The 24,376-nt window shown below is 52.0% G+C and overlaps 10 protein-coding genes across 10 annotated transcripts; 4 read left to right on the top strand and 6 right to left on the bottom strand.

Annotated features, from left to right (window-relative positions):
- Positions 1-1,437: 1,437 nt before the first annotated feature.
- On the top strand, positions 1,438-3,758 carry BJX67DRAFT_126216 (chromatin remodelling complex Rsc7/Swp82 subunit-domain-containing protein). Its single transcript, XM_071024478.1, has 3 exons — positions 1,438-1,766; positions 1,874-2,987; positions 3,044-3,758. The coding sequence occupies exons 1-3, from the start codon at positions 1,718-1,720 to the stop codon at positions 3,633-3,635; spliced, it is 1,755 nt and encodes a 584-aa protein (XP_070885722.1). The 5' UTR covers positions 1,438-1,717; the 3' UTR covers positions 3,636-3,758.
- BJX67DRAFT_125768 (uncharacterized protein) lies at positions 3,759-4,748 on the bottom strand. The gene has a single exon (XM_071024474.1). The coding sequence runs from the start codon at positions 4,506-4,508 to the stop codon at positions 3,882-3,884; it is 627 nt and encodes a 208-aa protein (XP_070885723.1). The 5' UTR covers positions 4,509-4,748; the 3' UTR covers positions 3,759-3,881.
- On the bottom strand, positions 3,900-5,884 carry BJX67DRAFT_354812 (ESCRT-III subunit protein SNF7). Its single transcript, XM_071029247.1, has 4 exons — positions 5,328-5,884; positions 5,061-5,265; positions 4,801-5,009; positions 3,900-4,726 (listed from the first exon to the last, which is right to left on the bottom strand). Exons 1-4 carry the CDS (start codon positions 5,500-5,502, stop codon positions 4,647-4,649), a joined length of 669 nt encoding a protein of 222 aa, XP_070885724.1. The 5' UTR covers positions 5,503-5,884; the 3' UTR covers positions 3,900-4,646.
- A 79-nt stretch (positions 5,885-5,963) lies between these two features.
- On the top strand, positions 5,964-6,744 carry BJX67DRAFT_126040 (nuclear telomere cap complex subunit Ten1). The gene is made up of 2 exons (XM_071024477.1): positions 5,964-6,127; positions 6,264-6,744. The coding sequence occupies exons 1-2, from the start codon at positions 6,042-6,044 to the stop codon at positions 6,646-6,648; spliced, it is 471 nt and encodes a 156-aa protein (XP_070885725.1). The 5' UTR covers positions 5,964-6,041; the 3' UTR covers positions 6,649-6,744.
- On the bottom strand, positions 6,368-9,059 carry BJX67DRAFT_125681 (MFS transporter). The gene is made up of 4 exons (XM_071024472.1): positions 8,397-9,059; positions 7,962-8,338; positions 7,626-7,902; positions 6,368-7,566 (listed from the first exon to the last, which is right to left on the bottom strand). Exons 1-4 carry the CDS (start codon positions 8,735-8,737, stop codon positions 6,840-6,842), a joined length of 1,722 nt encoding a protein of 573 aa, XP_070885726.1. The 5' UTR covers positions 8,738-9,059; the 3' UTR covers positions 6,368-6,839.
- Positions 9,060-10,998: 1,939 nt separating this feature from the next.
- On the top strand, positions 10,999-12,523 carry BJX67DRAFT_372435 (putative 3-beta hydroxysteroid dehydrogenase/isomerase family protein; the record flags this gene model as incomplete). The annotated part of the gene is made up of 4 exons (XM_071031247.1): positions 10,999-11,158; positions 11,267-11,374; positions 11,412-11,847; positions 11,980-12,523. 4 exons carry the CDS (start codon positions 10,999-11,001, stop codon positions 12,521-12,523), a joined length of 1,248 nt encoding a protein of 415 aa, XP_070885727.1.
- A 355-nt stretch (positions 12,524-12,878) lies between these two features.
- BJX67DRAFT_126499 (pre-mRNA-splicing factor SPF27 family protein) lies at positions 12,879-13,963 on the bottom strand. The gene is made up of 2 exons (XM_071024481.1): positions 13,848-13,963; positions 12,879-13,798 (listed from the first exon to the last, which is right to left on the bottom strand). Exons 1-2 carry the CDS (start codon positions 13,882-13,884, stop codon positions 13,185-13,187), a joined length of 651 nt encoding a protein of 216 aa, XP_070885728.1. The 5' UTR covers positions 13,885-13,963; the 3' UTR covers positions 12,879-13,184.
- Positions 13,964-14,336: 373 nt separating this feature from the next.
- On the top strand, positions 14,337-17,162 carry BJX67DRAFT_126685 (neutral/alkaline ceramidase). Its single transcript, XM_071024482.1, has 2 exons — positions 14,337-14,975; positions 15,033-17,162. Exons 1-2 carry the CDS (start codon positions 14,776-14,778, stop codon positions 17,113-17,115), a joined length of 2,283 nt encoding a protein of 760 aa, XP_070885729.1. The 5' UTR covers positions 14,337-14,775; the 3' UTR covers positions 17,116-17,162.
- Positions 17,163-19,859: 2,697 nt separating this feature from the next.
- BJX67DRAFT_372437 (uncharacterized protein) lies at positions 19,860-21,901 on the bottom strand (the record flags this gene model as incomplete). Its single annotated transcript, XM_071031248.1, has 3 exons — positions 19,860-20,183; positions 20,237-21,769; positions 21,842-21,901. 3 exons carry the CDS (start codon positions 21,899-21,901, stop codon positions 19,860-19,862), a joined length of 1,917 nt encoding a protein of 638 aa, XP_070885730.1.
- Positions 21,902-23,044: 1,143 nt separating this feature from the next.
- Positions 23,045-24,297, bottom strand: BJX67DRAFT_126701 (EI24 domain-containing protein). The gene is made up of 3 exons (XM_071024483.1): positions 24,120-24,297; positions 23,473-24,050; positions 23,045-23,420 (listed from the first exon to the last, which is right to left on the bottom strand). The coding sequence occupies exons 1-3, from the start codon at positions 24,162-24,164 to the stop codon at positions 23,243-23,245; spliced, it is 801 nt and encodes a 266-aa protein (XP_070885731.1). The 5' UTR covers positions 24,165-24,297; the 3' UTR covers positions 23,045-23,242.
- Between the last annotated feature and the right edge of the window lie 79 nt (positions 24,298-24,376).

Genomic DNA, 24,376 nt, shown 5'->3' on the forward strand with positions numbered 1-24,376 from the left:
CGCAGGAACTATGACCGACCTGCGTGGTTTGTGAAGAGTGTGGCCTGCAACGTGATGGAAGGTGCGTGGTAATTGCTGGTTTTCCAACGGAAGGTCCCAGCCAGAGCCACGCAAGTTGTCGTTTATGAGCCGCCGAGAGCTGCAGCGAGATTCAGATGATTAAGCGCGGAGGAATGCAATCAACGGGATGAAAGCGGAAGAAGAATCTGAGTTGCTAAGGTCAATCTAGCGATATTTATACCTGCGAGGAACCCTGCGATAGACCTTCATGTCAGCCATAATATGAAAGAGCAATTGAATGAATGAATGAGGCGGAATGAATATTTGGTGCTGCCCGATCCTCAGAAAGTCGGATGATGAATTAATCCGTCACGGACGATCGTTCACGGTCGACATCGTTTGGTGAATCACGTGGCAGCACTGCTGCTTTTTCGCCACCTCTTCCTGTCTGTGGAAGAAAAGCGGCGGATGCACCGAACCTTGGAACACGGTCGATGTTGCCATTGCAGGAGATTGCTCCGTACAAGCCATCAATCCCACAGGCAGACCTGAAACTGACAGCCCAATTCCAGTTCAGACAAGATAAGTTGCCTGGTTCACCCAGACGCGACCTTTGCAAGGAATTCCGAACAGCGCCAACATTTCAGCCAACGATGAGTGGTTGAAATCATCCGCCACACTTGCAATCACATCCTGGAAAAAAAGCCCAGCACGGTCTTATTTCAAACGAGATGCAGCGCAGTCTTACCGCTCTTTAGGCGTGCTCAACTCCGAGGACAGAGGTTTTGACACATTCTGTATGCTTGAGTCATACTTGGTCCACTCCGCCATTGAAGTTCTATGTTTCCCGTTCTTCCTTTGCCCGCGACCAGGTGCGCCATGATTACCGATTCGAGAACCGAGGAAGAGCCTCTAATCAAGGCTGCTATCCAAGCCGACATGGCGGAACAATGATCCTTCAGTCACCATTGAGTGCTTTTCAATTTTTACTTTCCAGCAATCGAATGAGGACCGTGCACTCGAGGCTCCATGGGCTGTCGACAAATAGTAAGTACGTCATCATTTCAGGGTGTGAGATCTCTGCCCGTCCCGCACCTCCAAGATGCTGGGTAATGAAGCATCCCCTCCATTTCATGGATTGGTTCACGAGATTCTAGGCCTTTTTCTATCCCCACTTACATAGCGGTGATGCTGTGTTCTCCTTGCTGTCACGTCTTAAGGATAAGGAAGAGCGGTTCGTCGACATTTGCATGTGAAGGGCTGCATTGCAAGCAGGTTCCTCAGCCAAAACACGACACATTCACAACACTGACAAGCTCAGCGGACGTTTGAGCTCCGTTGCATAGCGTCTGTAGCACGATACTCGTAATTACCGAACCGAAGCTCCTATGAAGGAATCCCTATTCAATGAAGCGGGAAAGATCTCAACGGCTGATCGCCGTTCTCACCCGAAGAAATCAGCGATTTCGTCAACCTCGTAGGCGCTTAAGTGCAATGACGTCACAAGATGATAACGCGGTCTATCTTCGGCCCGGACTCCGAAGCAGGCTCAGTGCACGTGGTATAAGTCACGTGACGATACCACGGAGAAACAAACATCCATCCAGTCCGAGCTCGGACGCGCAAAGGCAGAGCTGGGGTCAATCTATTCTGACTGGCTTGCCGGCGTCGTTCTTCTCTTCGTCCAATTCAAGCCTCAAGCCCAATTGCCAGGATTATGCCCAGGAAACTGCGAGCAGCCGCGCAGGCAGCTGCGCAATCTCTGAGTGAGGACAAATTCTCCCTTTCATTTTTGTTTCTCAATTTCCCCCTTCCGTCCCGTGTTCACCCATCTCACACCCATCGGTAGACGCCACTGCTAATTTCCCCACAGAGAATGATGCCCCTCCGCTCCCCGACGCTTCCGATGAAGAGATGGTCGAAGCTCCGCCGTCGCGTGAATCTTCCCCAGCTGTAGAGCCGGAAGAAGCGGAAGGTGAGGATGAAGATGGAGGAGAAAGGGAGACCTCACCAAAGGAAGAAGACGCCGCTACGCCAGCACAACCAGAGCCAGTTCCGGAAGAAGAAGCAACAGAAACACCCGCACAGGACTCAAACCCGCCATCGCGACCCGATACACCAACGCACATCGGACCCGGTCGAGTGTCGGCAATTCCGCGGAAACGGCGCATCGGTCGTCCTCCAAAGAACCGTCCTCCGGACTGGGATGCGCCGGTCGACGGGTCAGCGCCGCAAATTCATGTGAGCACACCGGTCAAGAGGAGGCGGGGACGGCCTGCTGCGAGCGGTGGTCGATGGGGCCGAAGTCGAGGTCCGTCTCATGTCACCCAGGTGCCGATTGACAAGGAAGGAAATATGATGGATGTTATTGATGATGAGGTGGCTCTGCCTGATGACCCGGAAGGTGAAACCAAGGTCGATAAGAATGGCATTCTCAAAGGCGATCGAGAGTACAGGGTGCGAACGTTTACGATTCTCAACCGCGGCGATCGACAGTACATGCTCTCAACAGAACCAGCGAGGTGTATCGGATTCAGGGATTCGTACCTATTCTTCCAAAAACACAAACTGCTCTACAAGATTATCATCGATGACGATGCGAAGCGCGACTTGATTGAGAGAGACATTATCCCTCATTCATACAAGGGTCGTGCCATCGGTGTGGTAACCGCTCGGTCTGTGTTCCGAGAATTCGGCGCAAAGATCATAGTTGGCGGCAGGAAAGTTGTTGATGATTACAATGCGCAGGCCGCTAGGGAACGCGGCGACGTAGACGGCGAGCTCGCTGTGCCAGAGGACAAGCTGCCTCCACCAGGAGAGCCGTACAATAAGAATCAGTACGTGGCATGGCACGGAGCTAGTAGTGTCTACCACACTACCACGCCCTCCGTTCCTATCCCCGGTACTGGAAAGGCAGTCGATTCGAAGAAGCGGAAAGTCACGGTCACCGGGGACAACTGGATGCTGGAACATGCCCGCGAAGCTGCGTAAGTTGATTTAATCCATATCGCACCTGCTAAAATATTTACTAACTAGGATCCAGCAATTTCAATGCTGTGCTCTCGCATACCCGCCAGCAAAACCTCGGTGGAGTCTACGACCTCCACACAAATCTCATACAATACCCTAAGATTATGCAACCTTCCCACGCTCGTTGGGAGCGACTACCTCCTCCCGATCCACGGACAGCAAGCAAACTCACGAAAGAAATGTCAACGCTTACTCTGGCCAATGGCGCAACCGGAGACGACAATGCGAACATTCAAGCAGAGACGGAAGGGGACAGCAAACTCGAAGAAGATACCCCTACTATCTTTTCCACTATCCCAGCCGCATTCTCACGTCGATTCGCCATCCTCGACATCCACTGCGAAGGCCCTCCATATTCCAATATGGGTGTCCCAGGTCCCGATGGCGACGTCTACGATCTAGGTACGAATGGGCTGATTAGCATCGCTAACCCGAAACACCCGGAATTCGTGAGCCCCGAAATCCTCGAAGACCTACCGCCGGAGTGCAGGGAGGCCCTCATCGAATCCGCCTCTCAAGAATGGGAGTGGAAATCACGGTGGTGCAGCGAGGTAGACGACGGTGCCAGGACCGTTCCGCAAAAGAGTTACGCTTGGTTTCCTTGATCTTTCTTTTCATTGATCTTCTTTCCGCCACAATTCGGCGTACGTAATACCAAGTGATGACTTCGTGGTTCCAATGGGTCTAGTTTCATTTTCTTTTTGTTTGATTCGTATGGGTGTGGGAGGTAAAAAATGGGAGTTGCAAACTTATTAGTCTTCACTTATGCGCTGCGTCCAATTCTCCGGTGGCATGGTTTTTACATCTCTGCATAATGCTTTATCTAAAGCTTCAAATACAATGTAACTATATCATGACACGAAGTGTCTACTAAGATTGTGAATGATCCCAGAGATCTCCGTATAAAACTCCAGATCTAACCAAGGATGCCGATAACTAATGCGCCATGGGCTCGTCCTGCATATAATTAATTCCAGGCTTACTGTCCGGGTTTTACTCCTCAATTGAAAAAGTAACCGATTGAGCACGATTGCGTTCTCATCTTGTGGGAAATTGGACGATTTATGCAATATAAATGCACGTAGAACTCGACTTGGTTGGTCCATGTAGAAGCTGGAAGTACGGAAATCATCGCTGTAATAACGTAACATAGCATGGCATACAATAATAAAACAAGACATGAAAGCCAAGTATAACCCGTTTAAGTCGTTTAACATGAGTAAACCAGGACAGTATGGGATACTGCATGGAGAGAACCGGGGAAGCCTGGTGGGAGCTCCGCAAGTGCCGGCGCAAGTCAGGAGCGGCCTTTTACCCAGTGGCTCAATTCCGAGTCTCGAGCAAGTTACCATCCATTTGCAGTGTGATGCTGAAAGCGTGGAGCTGGAATTGTCGGCGTTCGGTATACACGTGGCATGAGGACCAGGAAAGTGATTACGAGGTGAAGACGAGCAGAATAGGGCGCCCAACAACTCCATGAAGAGAATGGAAAAGAGACAAAGACGCGGCTGCTTGGCTAATTATTGTAGTTGAGTCTTCAAAGCACGTTCGTTCCGTGTCGCATCATATGTTTAAGGGAGAAGGAAGAGAGGGTGACGTAAAAACGAAGGTATTCATCACATAGCCATTTCCGCCCGCAGTTTTTCCAATTCGGCTTCCTCGTCCTCTTCTTCCGCTTGCTTCTTCGACCCCGAGGCTGCAAATGCGTAGGGGCGGTTAGCCGGGAACATTTTCGCGCGGGAGGATGACATTGGGAAAAGGTACACTTACGTTCCGCGTTCGTCGGCGCAGGTAGCCGGTTGAGTTGATCGGCAACTGGTACCGTACCTGTATTGAGCATGCGCTCATCCATAGCCTCCTGCTCTAGGCCCTCGAGTTCCTCTGCCAGTTCGTCTTCGTCTAGCTGCTCGCCTGGCGGGTTGCTTGTGATTACTGTTGCGATCTCGTCGCTCAGTTGTTGCTGTTCTTGGAGTTTGGTCCTGTGTGCTGTTAGCGTCCTGTGCATATATCGCCAGCGAGAGGAGACGTACATTGTCTCGTCGACCTTTTCGATGGTCATTCCGTTGTGAATCTTCTCCATGGCTGCGCCAGCCGCCTTCATAGCGTTGAGGGTTTCATAGTTGATGTTTGCCGCTTCGATGGAGTAGATCTGCTGCTCTAATTGTGCGATTTGGGCTTGTGTCTGCTCGAGGTTCTTCTCATGGACCTTTTTCCGTCGGAGGGCAGCGAGGGCAGCTGCAGGAGTTAGCTCCCTCCGTCTTCTTCTAGTGGGTTGACACGAGGTGGGGGAAACCTACCGTTCTTATTTGAGCTCACATTCTTCTTCGCGACGGCTTCTTGCTCTGTCATCTGATTCTCTAAGTGCTTTTCTCTCTTTTGTAGCATATCTAGCTGTTCCCGTAACAATAGGATGGCATTCTTGGGCGCATCCTTCCGCTTTTGAGCGGCCGCACCACCAAACCACGACCACATCTTGATAGGGACGAGGAAGGCCTATGCTCGTTGGGAGGCCGTAATTTATTGTGTATCTGAGGCTGAAGCAAAATGGAAATGGAGCGCACGGCCACTGGGTGATGCCTTGTCTCGCGCGTATGGAAAGCTTTCTTGGAAACTGGTGGAAGTTGGTGGGGGCAAGGAAGGCGAAAGTAGAGATAGCGAGGGAAGGCAACAATCTAGCGCGGATCGACGAAAAGCTGCGCTTCTAGGGAGGCGGTTGACCGGTAGGTTAAGCGGGAGATCACCCGAGAAAGCGTGACAGCGGCCAAAGGTAAGAATAGAGCGAAGACCTGAGGACGAGGATGAGAACGATGAAGTTGGATGAGGCCTGCTTCCCCCTCGCCAGGTCTGCCCCATGACATACGCCATCAGGCCTATCGGAGGCTACTGGTCACGTGCAAGACTCTTCCATCGGCCCCAGGCGCTTCCAGCCGCGAAGCACCTCCCTCGTCTTTGCCTTCTCTTGCGTATGGCGTATCGACGAGTCCAGCGATTTAGTATGCATATCCTGGAGCATGAACGGCCCTCTTCCCTCCACGAGGGTTTTTCTCTCCGATATCCCCTCTCTTCCGGCTGACTCCAAAGTCCGCTTTCTTGGTTGGTGCGTAGAAACCATTGCATAGAGTCGCTGCCTAGCACCACTACAACATGAAAATTGCGCACGTCAAGGCAGGAGATGATATTGAATAACGACTGAAAGCTAATGTTTTCCTATTTCTCCTGGCTCTCCGCTCCAGCGTCAAAACCTATCATATCTCCACAGGCCACTTGGTCCTTGAACACAATTACCCACGGGTGAAGGTGCCACAGTCAAATCGAACGCAGGGTCCTCCGTCTATCTCTGTCGATATCAATGCCATCCTGGAGACGGTAACCTGGGAGGAACTGTGCGTCGGTGCCTGGGTCAATGTCGTCGGGTATGTCCGGAAAGGTCCCTCTACTACCTCGGACGAGAAGAGAGAGTTTGCATCTGCATCTGCTTCTGCGTCTTCGCCTGACTCGGTATTCGTTGATGCTGTGTTGATCCTTCCTGCTGGTGCGATTGACTTGGGCGAGTACGAACGGATCTTGTGTGATTTGCGGGAGGTGGAGAGGATGGGGCGCGCGGTGGATTGGATCTAGATCCTTGAGTCTGGTCGTAACTGTATGTAAGTAGCATTACCTATTAGGTACGAAGACTATGCTCTGTGCGCCTGCGAAATGCCTCTAGCAAGCCAACGAAAGAATGGTATAAAACTCCAGCCGTGCAGAATGACGTTTTAGAACCCGAAACGCTTTTCCTTTAAACGGGGAAACAGAGAAGAACTGTGATATCAAACCTCCAACTTCTCCTTCATCCCTGCAGCTTCATTCGCCGCCAGCCTCTGCTCTAGCCGCTTCCTCTTCTTCTCCAACCTCCTCTTATCCTCTTGCATCCGACTGATGAGGGCACTCTTACGCCGGATCATGTGTCCGTACTTGTAGAACACAAACGGGATAGGGATTATTGCCACTTCAAGCAAACCAAGTAACGTGCCAGCCCAGTTTGGTCCTATGCCGTCATATAGGTACGTGCCGACGAGAGGCATAACTCCGCCCAAGACACTGCGGATGACTGAATTCCCCGCCATCGCGGAGGCAGCATACACCCCATAGCTATCAGTGAGGTAGTTCGATGCGTAGATAAAGACCCCAGCGTTCCCGCAGCCGAACAAGACCCCCGCCAGAATGGGGACGATCCAGGGAATTGAGGCGGGGGCGCAGGTCCAAGCGAACCAGAGCTCACCAGACGGAATTAGGATGGCTGCAATACAGACGACCGAGACCATGGCTTCGGGGGGTACTTTTCCGGTTTCAGAGTCCGGTTTGTGGCTGTTTATCATGCGACGAATGAAGGGCTCGCAGGCGATCAAAATGAGACAGCCGGTGCCGATGCCGCAGAAGGCGAGGCCGGAGAGGCCGAGGGACCAGCCGCGAATCTCGCGGAAGACAATAGGGTAGGCTGTGAAACAGAGGTAGAGAATTCCATATACAATGGCGATATAGAGGTTCCAGAAGATGCTATTGATCATTAGAGTGGGGAAGGAATCTATGTTTTCGAGGGCAGGAAGGAGTCTCACCAGATAGGTTCGGCGACAGCCATAATAAATGGACGACCCAAATTCACTTTCAGCAACTCCCGGAGGCTAGCCTTTTGGTCGTATCGACTCCACCATCGGTCATCGTCCGTCTCCTTGCGCATGCGTGCAGCCTTCTTCTGCAGGATGATAGGACTGTATGTCTCCTTCATAATGCATGCAAAGGCAACTGCCACGCCAGATAATATCAAGGCAATCCAGTTCATCCATCGCCAGCCTAGGTACTGTGTCACAAACCCTCCAATAATCGGACCAAGAACTGCCATCATGTTAGTGTTGTGGAGAATGGGCTATGGTAAGCGGGGGTATGCTACATACCTGGACCGTTGATGGGCCCAATGCTCCAGACAGAAATGGCCAACGCCCGCTGCTCATCGTTGACCAAGTCCGACACCATCCCCGGTGCAGTGGAAATCATGACACTGCCAAAGAATGCCCCGATAAACCGGACAATGATCAATGCCTCGACGGATTTGGCCAGCGCGCAGGGAATAATCAGAACCGTGAAAATACCAAGACACCCGACAGATACTGGCTTTCGGCCGTAGACCTCGCTCAACGGGGCCATGATCATGGACCCAATGGCAAGGCCAATGAGGTAGAAGGTCAACCCTAATGTGACAATAGTACTGGAGGCTCCAAATTCTTCACCCATAACCGAAATACCCGACGTGTAGGAAGTTGAGTGCAGAACACTTGTGGCTCGTTAGTTCGTCCTTAGAGCTCATGCGAGGGATATTATGCCCAACTCACATCACCAAGGTGTTCCAGGAAAGCATTGCAATCGCCATGCTTTTGTACTTGAGAGTCCAATTCTTGGGATTGGCTGGGTCATCTTCATCCTCAAAGTCGACTTCATAATTCGGATCCAGGGTCCCCGTCGTGCCCATTGAGGTTACCTTCCTTGCCAGAGAAGGCTCCGACATGCGAGAACGATTGGTAATGGTGCGCTCCAGGGCTTCGATTTGGATTTGGTCAAGAGACTCCTCTGAGGAGGTTGACCCCGCCACAGAGTGCGCATCGCCATCCGTGCAGTCCTCGCTATGATGGGGCAGCTTTGGGGAATCCGACGGATCGTTCGCCGCTGTGGACATCTTTCTGCTGACGGAAACTTGTCTGTGGGAGCAAGTTCTTCCTACGCAGCGGAGGCCCTGGTGCACTCGATTCGAGCCCGTATTTATGTTTGGAACTATCCGTTCAAGAATCTGCAATGCGAAAACATTAAGGTATGTATGCGTGATTGAACTAGAGCGATCTGTACTGTCCGAGCCTTGAAACGCAGCGGTGTAGGGGCTGAGCAAAGGTTTAATTCTGTGTGGATTGGGGAAGTGCTAAGAGTTCAATATAAAGAAGGTACGGAATAGTTTCGGGTGCCCCAAAGCTTGACTATCAGCCAGGAAAGAAAAATTTCAAAAAAAGGACCTTGGTTTGAAAAGATTTCTGGGCCGAAAAATCCTTAAATCATTTCGTCGACGATGTCCTGGGCTGGGTGGGGCATCTGCTCGAAGAAAGCAGAGAGAAAGGCACTAGCAGCGTCTGAGACTTGGTCAGTCAAAGGGGTGGCATGAGAAAGGGCACCAATGCCTCGTCATCAGGCGCGGTTTTCACCCAAAGTTAGGTTTACAGAAGATGGATGTTGATCCTTCGCGGGTCTTGTCACTCAATCTGGCATGATTCAAGATGCGCAGGGCCGCTGCTCCGCATCATCTTGAGGGTGGAAAGCAATGACAGAAATACCTGTGGAAGGCCGAGGCTTGAGGAACACCCGCCTCAGCAGCGGGCGAAGAGATTGATGGTTGGTGCAATCAGTCTTCCCCTCGCAATCGGTCAGAATGCCGAAGACGCTAGTCAAGGACCCGATGTCTCAGTCTTCGAGGCGTCCAGCGGGGTTGGAATCGTCAGCCCGTTCCAAACTCTTTGCAGAGTTAGCGGAGAACCCTCGATTGTGTGATCCCAGTCCTCATGCGCGCTCGAGACCCGTGTCCGCTTGGCTGGGATACTCAGGGCCAAGGCTGTGGGTCATCAAGCGTGGGCCGAGCTCCACGGGGATTTCCCGAGCAATTCTTTGCGCTCGATACGAAGCCCCGAAGTATGTCTTGTTAGATTACAAGGCCCTCATCATTACTCGGTCCACAGCGCGAGAAGTCCAAAAAAGGGCGAATTGCACAGCGAATACGCCAGTGACAATGTGGGAAACACTCTCATCGACACGATGGATTTTGAGGGCCAAAGCCCTCGAGACTTTTGGAGAATGGGATTCGTCCAGTCAAGCGAAGCCCAAGACAAGCAGCGGCTGACCGCCCGTGCCGGTTTCCCGAAGAGGCGAGAAAAAGCCCTCGTGGATCTGGGCAGGTTCCGCCTGCAAGGTGCCAAGTGCTCCACTCTCTGCAGCCCTTGTTGGTCTATGTTGTCTCGTCTCAGGAGTGCGAGCCGATAAGCAGAGATTGTCATTCTGTGCTTGGACATCGGTGCTGGGGATTTAAATACAGACCAACCTCCACGAGGGCCAAACATGGGGAAGACTGGCAGATGTTGGGGAATGGGATCTGTGAGTCGATCAACTGTGGTAAAGCCAGAGAAAACTGTTCCCGCCTCAAAAAGGCAGGAAATGATGTATTGAAGGCGGAGTGGTTGAGGACCAACCTATCAACACACCACAAGAGTCACCTTGGAAAACGATCATCGAAATACCTGTGATTGTCAATTCGAAGTACTTGAATTGTATCAACCTCGGGCGGAACGGGTTGCTTGAATGTTCCTTCGAGGAAAAAGCAGCTGCAGGTGGGGTGGCTCTTCTTTTCTCCGCAGCACGTGGAATGGAAGAAGCAAACCTCACTCTTCAGTTCTTCTCTCCATCTCGTCCCAACTGCTCAACCCTATGTTAGCATGGTGCAAAAACTATCTTCCCGTTCCCTTACCATCTCGCTTCGTTGAGGACTGGATTGAGCTGAAATGCGCGTCAAAGCGCTTTTTGAGCGAACTATATAATTTGATGATGGCCGACGTCTCGACGAAAAACGGTGCAGACCACTGCGGCTCTCGAGCCGTTGATTTTCATTGGTCCGCTCGTGTCTAGATGATCCATGGGCTTCCAAGGTTGTCGACTCGATTCTGATGCTTTTTAAAAATTGCCTGCCTTTCCGTCCACCAAAAAACAGCAGAGGCAGCTAGAGGGTCGTTGGACACTTTCAGAGGACACCGGCAACAGCCATTCTCTGCATAGACTACTTACTCCGTTTGCGTGGAGCTGGCGGAAACAGAAGCCGACTGTGGCTCATCCCCGCAATGCTCGCCGTCTTCCTATTTGTTCGTGTCTGTATTTGGTGCCTTCTACCTCTCCCATGTGAACCGTGTGATGTGTCTCGTCCCTGAGGAGGCTCGGACTTTGCCCCCTCGCCGTTGGACCGTCGAAGAAATCAAAGCTGCGTACAAAAAGGCTGTTCATAGCCCTATTGATGTTACAAAAAGTCTACCTCACAAGCAGAACCGACGCTACATTGTTGTTGGAGGGTCAGGTGCGTTTCCAATGACGAAATCGATTTGAGGGTCCTTGGTGGCGTTTCTGCATGAGTCTAGTTCCTGAGTACTCGCGGTTAACTCGTAGTTGCTCACTCTACTTTTAGGACTTGTGGGTAACTGGATCATATCGCATCTCATAGCCCGCGGGGAGAGACCAGCAGCTATTCAGACCTTACACCTTAATCCACCCCGTCGCGAACTCCTCGATCTAGGTCACTTTCGTCAAGACAAACATTACCGACGAAGCAGCGGTTCAGCGGGCTTTTTCGCAACCGTGGCCGAGTCAAGTGGCAAGCCTTCCATTGACTGTGTTTCACAAAGCGGCCGTCATTCGACCAGCAGAACGGCACAAGGCCTTCCTTCCTCTTTGTCGTAATGTGAACGTCGGCGGCACAGCGAATGTGCTAAATGCCGCCAAAAGGGCCGGAGCTAGTTGCTTCGTTTCGACGTCGTCCGGCTCCGTCAGCATTCGTCGTCCCTCGTTTTGGATTGCCCCTTGGGAGAAAATCCCGAGGCATTTTGTGCAAGTCATTAGCGATGCAGCTGAGCCACTGAAAAAGCATGATGGATTTTTTGGCAACTATGCTGCCTCAAAACTGGAGGCAGAGGGCTTTGTACGCGCTGCAGACGACCTTGAATCAAGTTTCCGTACAGGCTGCATCCGGCCTGCAAAATGGAATATATGGTATTGGCAACGAAATGAGCACAAGCATCACGGGCGTGTACCTGAGGCTAGGTGGTTACCCAACGTAACCTGTCAACTGCTATTTACCATTCTCCAACGCCAGCGGAAGAAATTAATCAGTCAAATCTTCAGTTGGCTCTTACCCACCATTCAGAACTTCGTCAACGCCGAAAACGTATCCATAGCTCATCTCCTTTACGAGCAACGACTTATCGAGCACACCAAGAACCCATCTGGTCTCCCTAACATCGGCGGCCAAGCCTTCGTGGTAACGGATCCAAATCCAGCCGTCACCTTTGGCGATGTCTTCCTTCTCCTCCTTACGCTCGCCACGACGCCCGTTCGGTTTCCCGAGATCCCGCCACTTCCCATGCTCCTCTTGTTGCATGTGTTTGAGTGGTACATCCTCCTACGGCACTTGTATCTCCCTTGGCTCCGACGACCCACCAGCGAGATGATGCAATTGGAGCCCGCCCTCTTCGCCATGTTGGACCCCCACGTCATTATCGACGATTCCCGCGTCCGTAAACCGCCTGAGCAAGGCGGACTTGGGTACTCGCCGCCTTTGACTAGTTTGGACGGGATGTGTAGGCACCTCGAGCACTGGAATCGTCTTGCTGCGGAGAGGGGCACCGCAGCCATGATGGGCAAGGGCATGAGAACATATACTAGCTGAGGCTAGTAGCGGACACATGGAAGCTAGCAAATTTCATTCCTCAGAACCGCTGCATGGTAGCAATGGTACTTAACCCGTTGTATCCATGGGACCACATTGGCAGTTCCTACAGCTCAAGAGTACGCGAAACATTCCCATTACATAATAGCTATAGATGGTCATTTATATTCTGTTCGAGTTCGTCGTCACATGATAAGTACCCAATTGTTGATAGAGTCTAAATGAAGACAAAAATACCTTAAAGGCTCAACCCATCAAAGAACCTGGATGGTTGAGTAAAGTAGTGTGGTCCGACGCCGGCGATGTACGGTTCGGGTACCGCAACTTTTGACGCGATTGTCGATCTGTCCACGGCTCTCGTGGTCGAATATTGGGATTCTGGGGTATCTCGTGCGGGGGCAACGATGGCTCAAAAACCTTTTGGGCGTTGCCGACATCATCTTTGGATCGGTCAGACCTTCGAGAATACCGCCGAGTTCGAGGTCTACGGAGGGCCGCCTCTTTGTGCCATGGTGAATTTAAAGAGTTGAGGAACGTTTCCAATAATGCAACCCGTTCTGTGGCCTCAGCCCTCAGCAGTGGATGGCAAGATTGACCGGGGAAGTTATGAGCATCAGCTCTTCCGCGTTCGTGGATTGCATGGAGGAGCAGGTAAGACTGTCTAGCGCGCTTGCTGCTGCGCATATTGGCGCCTTTGCTCCAAGATCTTCATCCGCAAATCCTCGGCCGCAAGTTCAACATCGAGGACAGCACCAACACCGCGTCGCCACGTCTCCTCCAATCCCGTGAGCTCTCCATGGTTTGCCTCCTGTGCGATTTTTCGCTGCTTGTTGACGCTTTCTGCGGCCTCTTTGGTCTCCGCCAATTCCTTCTCAAAGGATCTCAGTATATCCTCTAGCTGCGAGTTTCCGATCAACCATGCATTTTTGCCGCTTTCTTCTAAAAGAGCGAGGTTCTCATGTCTCGTAGAGAGATGAGAACTAGCGATGTAGGCTTTCCGCAACGTCTGACGCCATTCATCAAGATTGGGTGCGGAATCTGCTCCAGGGCGAGTTGGTGGTTCGGGCGCTTCGTACCGCGAGAGATCGATTCCTCCCGTCAGCGGCAGTCCGGCTGCCTTCCGCTCTATTTCCTGCTGAACAAGGGGCGAGAACTTTGGCTCTGGGAATTCGGGGACGAGGGGATGAGAGGAAGAGTGATAGTCGGAAGGAAGTTCTGCAGCGATTAATTTTTCTGCATCCGCTCGAGCCTGCGCTGAAGGTGCCGTATCGATATCTGAACTATGTTAGATTGCTAATTCCAGAAAAGAAAGAGAGGAACTTACAAGGGAGGGAATCATGAGATTCATTGATGAGGGGCATTGTGAGCGTGGGGGGTGATGGGGTCAGCAGGCTTCCGGGAGTTAGTACAGCATGATGGTGGAAGATGTTTTGCAACCTTGGAAGTCATCCTGGAAGAGCTTCAGTGAAGCGTAATCACGTGCATTATTAGTAATTAATCATCGAGGCTGACCGGACGGGGCACGGCGGTGCGGGGATTGCAGGCGGCATCCAAACTCAGTATGCAGTGGTGGGTGAGACTCGGAGAGAGTAATCCCAGCCTTCCATAAAATTGTTCTGCTCCCTCCTTCCCGCGGTGCCAATCCAGTGTATCCTGCAGATCGAAGAGAAGCTCCGAGTCCTTGTCCTGGCTGTGTTCTCATCGGCTCACAGCTGCTCTTCCCCGGTTTCTTGACTCTTGATTGGCCCGGTCACAAACCAGGCTGCATCCACAATTGGCCTGTCACCCGTCGACAGCACATGCTTCCGCCCTCACGATCATCTCCATTCATTTCTCTGCACTAACTCAGGAGATCAGAGATCAGCATATGACCCTCTCCTTAGATTTGGAGCGAATCCCTTCAACCGTTTCCGGCGCGGGGCTTCACACCCAGCCCAATCAGCCTGCATCGGAAGACGGCGCGAGAAAGGCGAGCATTGGGGGACAGCTTTCGACCTCAATGTGACGTTCATCTGTTTAACCGCCAATAGAACTCTTCGATCATCCCCTTCGCTTAGAAAGGGAAAATCGTCAGGGGTCTTCGCGCCCCCCAAGTGTTATTCAGCTCCGTCCCTCGGTTGACTGTGATGAGAGGTCCCTCTCAGGCAAGCTCCCAAATGGAATAAATAGCGGCGGCGCCCTGGTGATGGATTCCCTATTCTGATGTCATAGAATTCTCCGAGACCTGGCGCATAAACTTCCGCGCCGTCAACATGGCAAACACCAGGCTCAGTGTGGCGCTTGTCGGTACCTTCATTGTTGCTCTTGTCTTGCTACAAGTGGTTTCAATGATTCATGGGTCCAACCAGGGCCCAGTCTTTAATGTGAAATCGCAATGGGATGATCGGTCCTCCGATTTTGTTGCGGATGATAGCATTCTCCTCCTCGGAGCAGGCAAGGCAGATATCACTGGGCAAGTCCAATACCTCTGGTTGCATTCACCTAATTATTACTAACGTGCTGTTTGCAGGCCCGTGGTAGAGGTAGGGTTTGGCGGTTATGCCGACCTCGACCAAGTCGGGACAGGTCTCCGACAAAGGATTTATTCGCGCGCCTTTATCGTGGCAAATCCCAATAATATCGAGGAGACATGGATCTATATAATCCTAGATACCCTAACAGGTGATACTGGGGTGCGGCACTCTGTCCTACAAGGGCTTGCGAACCTAGGCAGCGAATATTCACGATATGGCGACCACAATCTTGCCCTGACAGGAACCCACTCCCATTCAGGCCCAGGTGCTTGGTATAATTACCTACTACCCCAAATTCCCAATAAAGGGTTCGATAAACAGAGTTTTAATGCGATTGTCGATGGTGTGCTCCTGTCTATTCAGAGAGCACATGAGAGTCTTGCCCCCGGACGCCTTACTTTCGGCACAATAGACGTTGAGGATGCAAGTATCAACAGAAGTCCATATTCGTACGATGCCAACCCCGAGGAGGAGAAAGCCCGATACTCATCCAATGTGGATAAGACCCTGAGCCTTCTGAGGTTCGACCGGGAGAGCGACAACAAGACATCCGCCGTCTTGACTTTTTTTCCCGTGCACGGCACCTCAATGTACGGCAACAACACACTTGTTACTGGAGACAACAAAGGCGTCGCCGCTTGGCTCTTCGAGAGAAGTGTAAAAGGGGATCCGGGATTTACGGATGATTTCATTGCAGGGTTCTCGCAGTCTACTGTTGGTGATACGTCTCCCAATATCCTTGGGGCGTGGTGCGAAGATGGATCTGGTGAACAATGCCGATACTCCGATAGCACATGCGGCGGAAAGTCCACCGATTGTCATGGGCGTGGGCCATTTTTCCAGGAGAATGACGAAGGCACGAAGAGCTGCTTTGAGATTGGGCGCCGACAATACGCTGCGGCTAAAGAGCTGCACGCACAGATGGATACCGATGCTATTCCGATCAGGAGCAGTTCTCAAATCAGCTCTTTCCACGTCTTTGAAAACCTTGATGGCTATTCTTTCCAATCGCCGTTTAATTCCAGCACTTTGACCACATGTTCGGCGGGACTTGGATTCTCCTTCGCAGCGGGTACCACTGATTGGCCGGGCTATTTCGACTTCACTCAGAACGACACCACCCCGGCGGAACGCAATCCACTGTGGTATATTGCTCGCGCTTTCCTCCACGCGCCGACCCCGGAGCAAAAGAGATGCCAAGCGCCGAAAGACGTCCTACTTGATGTCGGGTCGATCAGCCTACCGTACGCCTGGAGCCCCAACATCGTAGATATCCAGCTCCTTCGAGTAGGTCAGCTGACTGTCGTCATCTCCACAAGCGAGGTCACAACCATGGCCGGCCGGCGGTGGAAAGAGGCAATTGCCAAATCTGCAACTGATGTTCTTTCAATCTCTGATCCTTTGGTGGTCCTCGGTTCCCCAGCAAACAGCTATGCTCACTACGTGACAACCGAAGAAGAGTATGGAAGGCAACGCTACGAGGGGGCTTCGACACTGTATGGTCCCAACACTCTAGCGGCCTATGTCAATCTGACGCTCACGTACCTTCCCTATCTTGATGAATCTGCTCACGAGGAGGGCTTGTACCCTGAGCCATCTGGTATTGAACCACCAATAAACACCGACAAGTCGCTAAGTTTCATTCCCTCCGTTGTGTATGATGGCGTTCCGGTTGGCAAATCATACGGTGATGTCATTACGTCCGCTGGGAACGCTGAATATGCTCCAGGGGATGTGGTGACGGCCACATTTGTCGGGGCTAACCCGAGAAATAATTTACGGTCCGAGTCCACCTTTGCAGCAGTGGAGCGGCAAAACTCAGACACCGGCGACTGGGAGACAGTGCGAACCGACAGCGATTGGAGTCTGGTATACCGGTGGAAGAGGACCAACACAGTCCTCGGGCAAAGTGAGGTCACCCTGCAGTGGGAGATCGAGGACGATTTCTACCTCACCGGCAGTCCCTATCCGCTGGAGGCTGGGACCTACCGGTTCCGTTATTACGGGGATGCTAAGGGCCTCAATGGAAAAATCGAGGCGTTTGAGGGCGCTGACGAGCCCTTTAAAGTTGCAGTCTGAAATGTATAGAGATTTAATGCGAATATGTGCTAGTGTCAAGATGATATTATGGTCGCTATGTTCGTGCGAGGAACAACATGGTTTAATTGAATATTTAGCAAGCGCACCCTCCACCTATTAATAAGTAAGAGACATTCTCATCGTTTCTATTTCTGCAGCTGCAGTGTTTCATGATCAACGCCTGGAAGCTCTCGGCGCCAATGAACGAGCTTTGCTGCTGGAGCTCTGCTTGACGCGCGCCAGTTGAAGCTCTCGCAACAACCAACCATTTCTCTTGCAGGCAAACAGAAGAGCGAATTGAGGGAGATTTCTGAGACTGCTTAAAGGCTTCCCCCATCCTGGACGTGATTGACAATGTCCTGCATTTCTTCGTCGTCTTTCTTTTGTCTTTTGTCCTCCAGTATCAACTTCGTACTCTCTTTGTATTTATCTCGCATGGCAACTCATAATGCATCCTTTCTAACACACTCATAAAAAGCTACTGCCAGTCTGTCGTTCGCTCTTTTCCAACAGCTTTCGGGATGCTTTTCCTTCTCTTCACTCTCATCTCCCTATCCTCGGCTGGTCCGATTAATTATTTCAATCCCACTCTCATTGACAAGCTTGACTTCGTGGGTGCCTCTCCCAGAACTCCGTTGGCTTCCTCTCCGTTAATACGCAGGGACGATGATTTGGTGGTCGTCCCCGTCACGCCGTCCAGTGTTCCCCATGTTACGACTGGAACTGAGACCGAGACCGTTCCTGTTCCTCCTCCCACACCAATCGAGGAGACTACCACGACCCCCAGTACACCCTCAGCGCTTTCATCCTCCTGGCCCTTTGCAGAGGGCATGTCAATAACAGAAGGCGTTGTTGAGACTATTTCAATCGCTGGGCTCGGCAGTGCCAGCACTACTGATACCTCCTCAACACCTGCTATTCCGCTTGCTACTACGTCTACCGTGTCAAATGAACCTAGACCTGACGGCGATGGCACAGACGCGCAAACCCCGACCTCAACCACAGCGTCGAGACCGCTCATTGCCTCAGAGACAAGCGTCACGGGTACGAGCACTTTTGGTATGACAACCTCTACCGAACATGGTGCTACCAGTACCACCACCAGTAGCAGTACAGAAAGTATCCACTCAGTCTCAACCCCGGTCGTTGTCGTAGTCACGCCTGGTACGGGCTCGGAGCATCCTACAACCCAAACTGTTGTCCCTATAGGCAGGCCCGGGAGCGAATTTACTTCGAGCACTGGGGCCTTGGCTCCTTCGTCGTCTTTGCTACCTACGTCTCTATCCACACCAATCCGTACGCCAACCTCGACCTCTACAACCGCTTTAGTCACAAACACAGAATCAGATGCAGATGTGGATGCACCAGGTTCCACCACGGCTACGCCTACACCTACAAACCCTATCACTCCAGTGGAGACCCCTACATCTACCACGACTGTGATAGAGGTATCGACCACTGTACAAACATCCACGATACGAACTGAGTCTACAGAACCCGCACAGCCTGGGCTGGACCCGGAGCTGGAACCAACAAACACAACCACATCTCCAGACACCCCAGAGCAAACACCGACCTCTACTACAACAGTCACAGAAATCTTAACCATCGTTCAAACATCGACATTAGCGTCCGAACCCGTAGAGACTGCACAACCAGAACCGGAGTCTGGCCTAACAGCTACACAAACACAAACGGGTACCGTCCCCGCGGCTGCCGAGCAAACACCAACATCTACTACCACAGTCACCGAAATCATCACTATTGTCCAAACATCCACAATTAGGTCCGGGACCCCCAAAACCAAAACCACACAGCCAGAGCTGGAGCCAACAACGCCAATGCAAACACCGACGTCACGAGAAACAATCACCGTCGCCGCAACAAAGACACAGACGATCTCGAGGACGGCTACGACCACGGCCACGGAAACCGTCACTGCTGGGAGCCAGACCAATCACGACAATAGCAATAACAGTGGGATGGGTGGGGGAAACAATAATGATAATTTGAACCTCGTTCCCTATACTCCAGCAGGGTTTGCGACAGTCACGGTCACGGTGACGACGACGGTTACGGAGAGAGAGCCTGCAATGACTGTTACCGTTACAATCTAGATATAATATTCCTGTTATTGATCTGTTCTTGTATTTTTGTTATGCATGGATGGATGTGGTTTTATTGCATAGCGTGCTGTGGCTATAGAGGCATCATGAGAAAGGACCAGAAAAGAAAAGATCTAATTCTAAGCTTCTATGACTTCTTACCGGGGAGTTTTTGGGCATGATTGCAGATGGGCACGCGTAGTCTGTAAGGAGAGGCCGAAACGTCGGGCCAGGAATATGCCCTCCTGAACAAACACTAACTCTGCGCTTATCAATAATGCATGGCGGGGAACAGCCCAAAACAGATATTTATGTAGAAAGGCCACCGGGTATACGTTTGATGAAGGTGTTCATATTGTTTTAGCGTTATGGATACAACCACCCGTGTTCCATCGCAGCCCCAGAAACCTACAAGATTGTTGGTATTCCTTGCCTTCGGAGTTCAGCATCCGGACGCAACATCCGCCTTGGTGGGCTGGAGATTTGGCTGCTGAGCTAGGCCGGACGAAGTCCTACTAAATCCCATCCCCGGCTAACCCTCTGCAGATGCCGCTTTGATAACGCTGTAGACCGTCCGTTTGGAGACTGCTTCGATACCGTAACCCTGTCGTTCGAATAGCCAACACAGAGATCAGTAGGTTATAGCTCGGATAACAAACCGCCTGCCTCGGCAAACTTAGCTTGGTATGCCTTCAGACTAGCCCACTGCCGTAATTCCTCTTCGTCACGATCATGATCACTCAGATAGCTCATCGCTCGTCCCTGGGTTTCGGGACTAGCAGGGACCTTCGGGTTTGGGGCCCCCAGACCTTCTAGGCGTACGAGGGTATCTATAAACCTGTATAGGTACGCTTCAGCTTCAGCTTTTGTGAGAGGATGAGGCCCTATTGCCGACGAGGCGGCTAGGGCAGTCGATTGCGATAGATCGAGTAAAGTCGATGCGATTTGCCGGATCTTCATAGTCTAAACCCTCCGTCAGCACCGCATCACATAATTATAAGTAAGTTTTTACGTACGACGCTTGCGCCATTTGGCTCCATGTTGATTTCATTTACGGACTGCAACAGGACGAAAAGATCTCGAATCACAAGCCGTCGTTCGTCCACCATGATATTATTGATATGGCCAATTGAGTCGGGGACACTGTTGCCGCATGCCGGAGACGTTACTGCGGTAGATTGATGGGGCTGCATGTGATACATTTTCCAAGCTTCGTGAAGGCTCCAGTACTTCTCGACCAAGTAGGACCGAGTAGCAAGCTGACTGGCGTATATATTAGCTTTCTGTATCTCGTACTGAATATGGCGGCGCTCGAGAGATTCCGGACTCTCGTGATCGATTGCCATCTTGACATCCTCCTCTTGGTCCAGCGAAGCTCCTTCCGTCATGTACAAGGACAGCTCCTTCGGGACGTTTGCTAGTGCCAGTTTGCTCTTCTGCAGGCACTCATATATAACGACCTTCTGCCGCTCCCAATCGAAAATCTGACCTGCTCCAAACGCGGTTTCCCAGGCCGAGATTGGATTGTAAGAACCGTATACGCGAACGTTGGCATTGAATCCCACAAGACGGGAGACCCTTCGAGCAGGCTGCTGCAATACGTGATCGGAGAAGATAAACTCATCATCTAACTCCATCGGTAGCGGTGGATAGCGTTCGGTAGGGGTTTCAGGGGGTACATGGAGCGCCGCATCATGAGAGCCCATCTGCTGCAGGGTCCGATAGCCAACCAAGGTCGTATAGAACAGACGACGCCCAAGCTCCAAATCTATAATACTGGGCGGGGCATGATTCGGTGTGTCCTGCGATTGGAGCGAGGACGACGAAGCCGGACTCGTCGGACCCAGGGAGGGGACTCGGGGGTGGGGTGGGTTGCATAGGTTGTAAACATGAATCATCGTCAAGCACTCCGCAAAATAGGTTCGACATGTCCGGACGTCCCAGACATAACCCGAGCAAAGGCCAAGAAAATAACTGATGGCTGCGTCGTAGACAGTGGCTGTGCGGTCGAGGTATCCAGATCCTCGCGCTTGCGCAGCGACATCACGGCACCGCTTGACCAGCGCGGTAGAGTGAGGAAATGCGGCCCTTTGCTCGGGTTTCAAATGGAGCTTGGGTCTTCGCGGAAACGACACTACCAACGACCCGATCATACCAGCCGTCAACGCCAGAAAGGTATTACTGGTGAGGTCTTCCCTCCGGTCGAAGGCAGCACGGTACGTAGGCTCATGAGGAACAGGGATCAGCGGGTGGATGTACGTGAAGAAGTCATCAATGAGGAGTCGAATCGTGGGTATCGGACAGATCGATTCCAGCGAGAGTGCGCTTGAGGTAGCCAGAAGGCTGCCCCCCGTTAAGGAAGGAGAAAGCCGCGAGGACTGATCGGGTGACGGGGAATTCGAGGCGCCGTAGAGAGGCTCCAACTGCTTCTGCCTCTTGAATGCTTCTGCATGACGGTTGGGCGGGCCACGACGTCGAGTCGGCCTCTCATATGTACAGGGAATGTTCAGGCTTGCGCACGACCGACATGGAGGGCCGCTTGTGTCGCACTACCCCACGTTTGCGAGTCAGCCAACGAAGTAGCTCTCGGAGGCGAAAGAGCCGGGAATTGAGTGACATACCTTCACCTTTCGAATACTACAGGCATCACAAGCCTTCTGGAGCCGGGTTCGTTGGTCCATGGATACGCAAATAGTAGAGAGGTCGTCTCCATCGCTTTGAGCGGGTTCAACTGGGAGTCATGGTGGTGGGTCGCTGACAGCTTGAGGTAGCTGGACGGAGATTCAATTACTGCATTTCGAGGGAAACTCTGGGGCGCTGCGGGATGACAAGTTTGACGGGGGGCGCAGGAAGATGGTGGAGAGCTCGGTATGAGGGGGGAGTTGAGAAAACTCTCAAACACCCTTTGGCCGCACCATCTATTAACGTTTGAAGCCTTAGCTCTCAGGCAGACGAAGCTGCCCCCGTTGTGACGCTGATTAATGGTTCATCTCTTTCTTTTTCAGGAATCTTGTACCATTGCCTGCTGCGAACCCGTCAATGCGGACCTCGGTCTAGCCAGATTTGGTGCACGATCTCCTTCTGTGTGGAAGATTCTCTGTCTCCTCTTGGAGGGACGTTCGTGAATGGCGTTGTCTCCTGAATCGCCAGCCCCACGGATGATCGACAAAAAGATTTGGCCATTGATGGGTTGGCTCTCGAGGAAAATACCATGGAAGTCTCTCGAGTGTTGGAAGCTGAGACTCGAGATGCCAGAGGCATGCACTGTGCAGGACGCCCAGTCACCCTCGAATGAGACGAACCCAAGTTCCCAGGATCGCCTCAGGAGAAGACTGGGAGGATTTCACGGAGGCACTTGATTTCGGCCCACATCAGACGACAGCGATTGCTGATGCCAGAGCCACAACCAAAAAGAGTTTCCCCTGTGGAGACGGCCTTGTCGCAGTGAGGCCGCTTGGCTCTCACAACCGGCAGTTCCCCAGAATTCGGTCGGCAGACGCTCGGCTCGCGAAGAAAATCCTTTGAAAGCTTCGGAGCATGACTTTTCCGGACACGAGTCGGTGACAATCAACACGCGGGATCTTCTGAATCTTCCCCGATTGCTCCGTCCTGAGAGTTGGAATCATGTGAGACGCACATATCGGACACAGCCAACAAATAAGAAGCAAGACTGAGAGGGAATCGTTCTTGGGGAAGGATAGTTGGGCGAGCTGTGGCCTGTCACTACAGTTGCTGCGTGGGGAGTGAAATGGCGGAAACACAGCCGAGTCCGCAGCATCAACTGAGATTGGAGATCGAGGTCAGCAGCCGGCGCCTTATCTTCCGTTGGGCTGGCTTCGACGCAAAGAAGGCATCCGCGTCGGAGGGTGGCAGATTTAGGGGCATGGGAACAATGGTTCCTGAGACTCCAACGGCTCCCACAGGGCCTCAGCCATGCTTAAGAATTCCAAATCACTGAGGTGCAATTGAAAATTGGTATCAACGGAAAATACTCAAACAGCACTGGCTAAACGCTATAGAAATCAGGCCATGGGATCAGCTGTATCGCGATAGCCCCCTTCTCGGTCAGATCGTCTGCCGAGGAGAGGGCGTCGGTTCTCAATCTCCACCACCCACAAAGCAGCGCCAACAGCCGTTGACATCAAGAAAAACATGGACAGGACAGGCACCAATTGGAGGATCAACGCTACGGTCCCAAATCTACCATCACCGTCAGAAGCCAGTCAATTCTACAAGGGGGGCATCGACTTACGTAGTATACTGCAATTGCCGTTTCCGAATTCTCTCCTTTCTCTGTTGCTTGGAGAGATCCAGCAGTTGGAAGTACCGCCAGTGGTGAAAGGGCCCGCCGCGGTACCCAGTCAAGATGAGGAACATTGGGGTTCCCGCAACTGGGATAAAGTTCAACGGGAGAAGAACAATAAACTCCAAGATCTGTCGCAGAGAGAAGGGCGAGTAAACGGCACTTTGCGTCGGCTTGCCGAGTCGCTGAACAACATCGTCGCCTTGAGGGTATAACACGCGAGATGCGGCGACCAGCTCCCCTTGACCTTCGCTCACCAGCACGGCATCGAATATATCCACAAGGGTTTCATCGATGAAGAACGCCTCAAAAAGCGCAGCAACAATTGCAGCTCCTTCGCCCAGAACTAAGAAAGCACCATTGATCCACGCGCCGGCGCCCTGAAAGATGGCGAGGAAGGCTACCTGAGGCAAATAGGCAAAGAGGAAGAGGAGGGTGTAGATGAAGGCGGACAGGAGGATGATCGGTATTAAACGTGCCTTGAAGAGCGGCCAGAGGAAGCGATGTGTTGCGAAGAAGTAAATTCCCTGGGTCAAGCATGAATTAGCATTCGGATGCTCAGCAGAGCTCGAGGTCAGAGCACAACGGGAGCATACACGGAGAGGGTAAAGCCAGGCAGCTTTGCTAAGATCCCAAGACATGATGAGAAAGTACTCCAATAAAGCCAGTGTACAAAAGCCTCCACCCAAAAGAAGGGACGATAGCCAGCAAAGAGGACAATAATAATCAGATTGGTGCCTGCTCAGTACGAGCTTCCCTGGTTCCAAGGTTCCTATGATTACGATTTGTTGTGGACCAGGCCATGACTGTTGGTGCTTTATCGATAAGGAGGCGGTGAGGCTGTGAAGCTCCC

The sequence above is a fragment of the Aspergillus lucknowensis genome (assembly GCF_044049455.1).
Source record: "Aspergillus lucknowensis strain CBS 449.75 chromosome Unknown BJX67scaffold_23, whole genome shotgun sequence".
Classification (NCBI taxonomy): Eukaryota; Fungi; Ascomycota; class Eurotiomycetes; order Eurotiales; family Aspergillaceae; genus Aspergillus; species Aspergillus lucknowensis.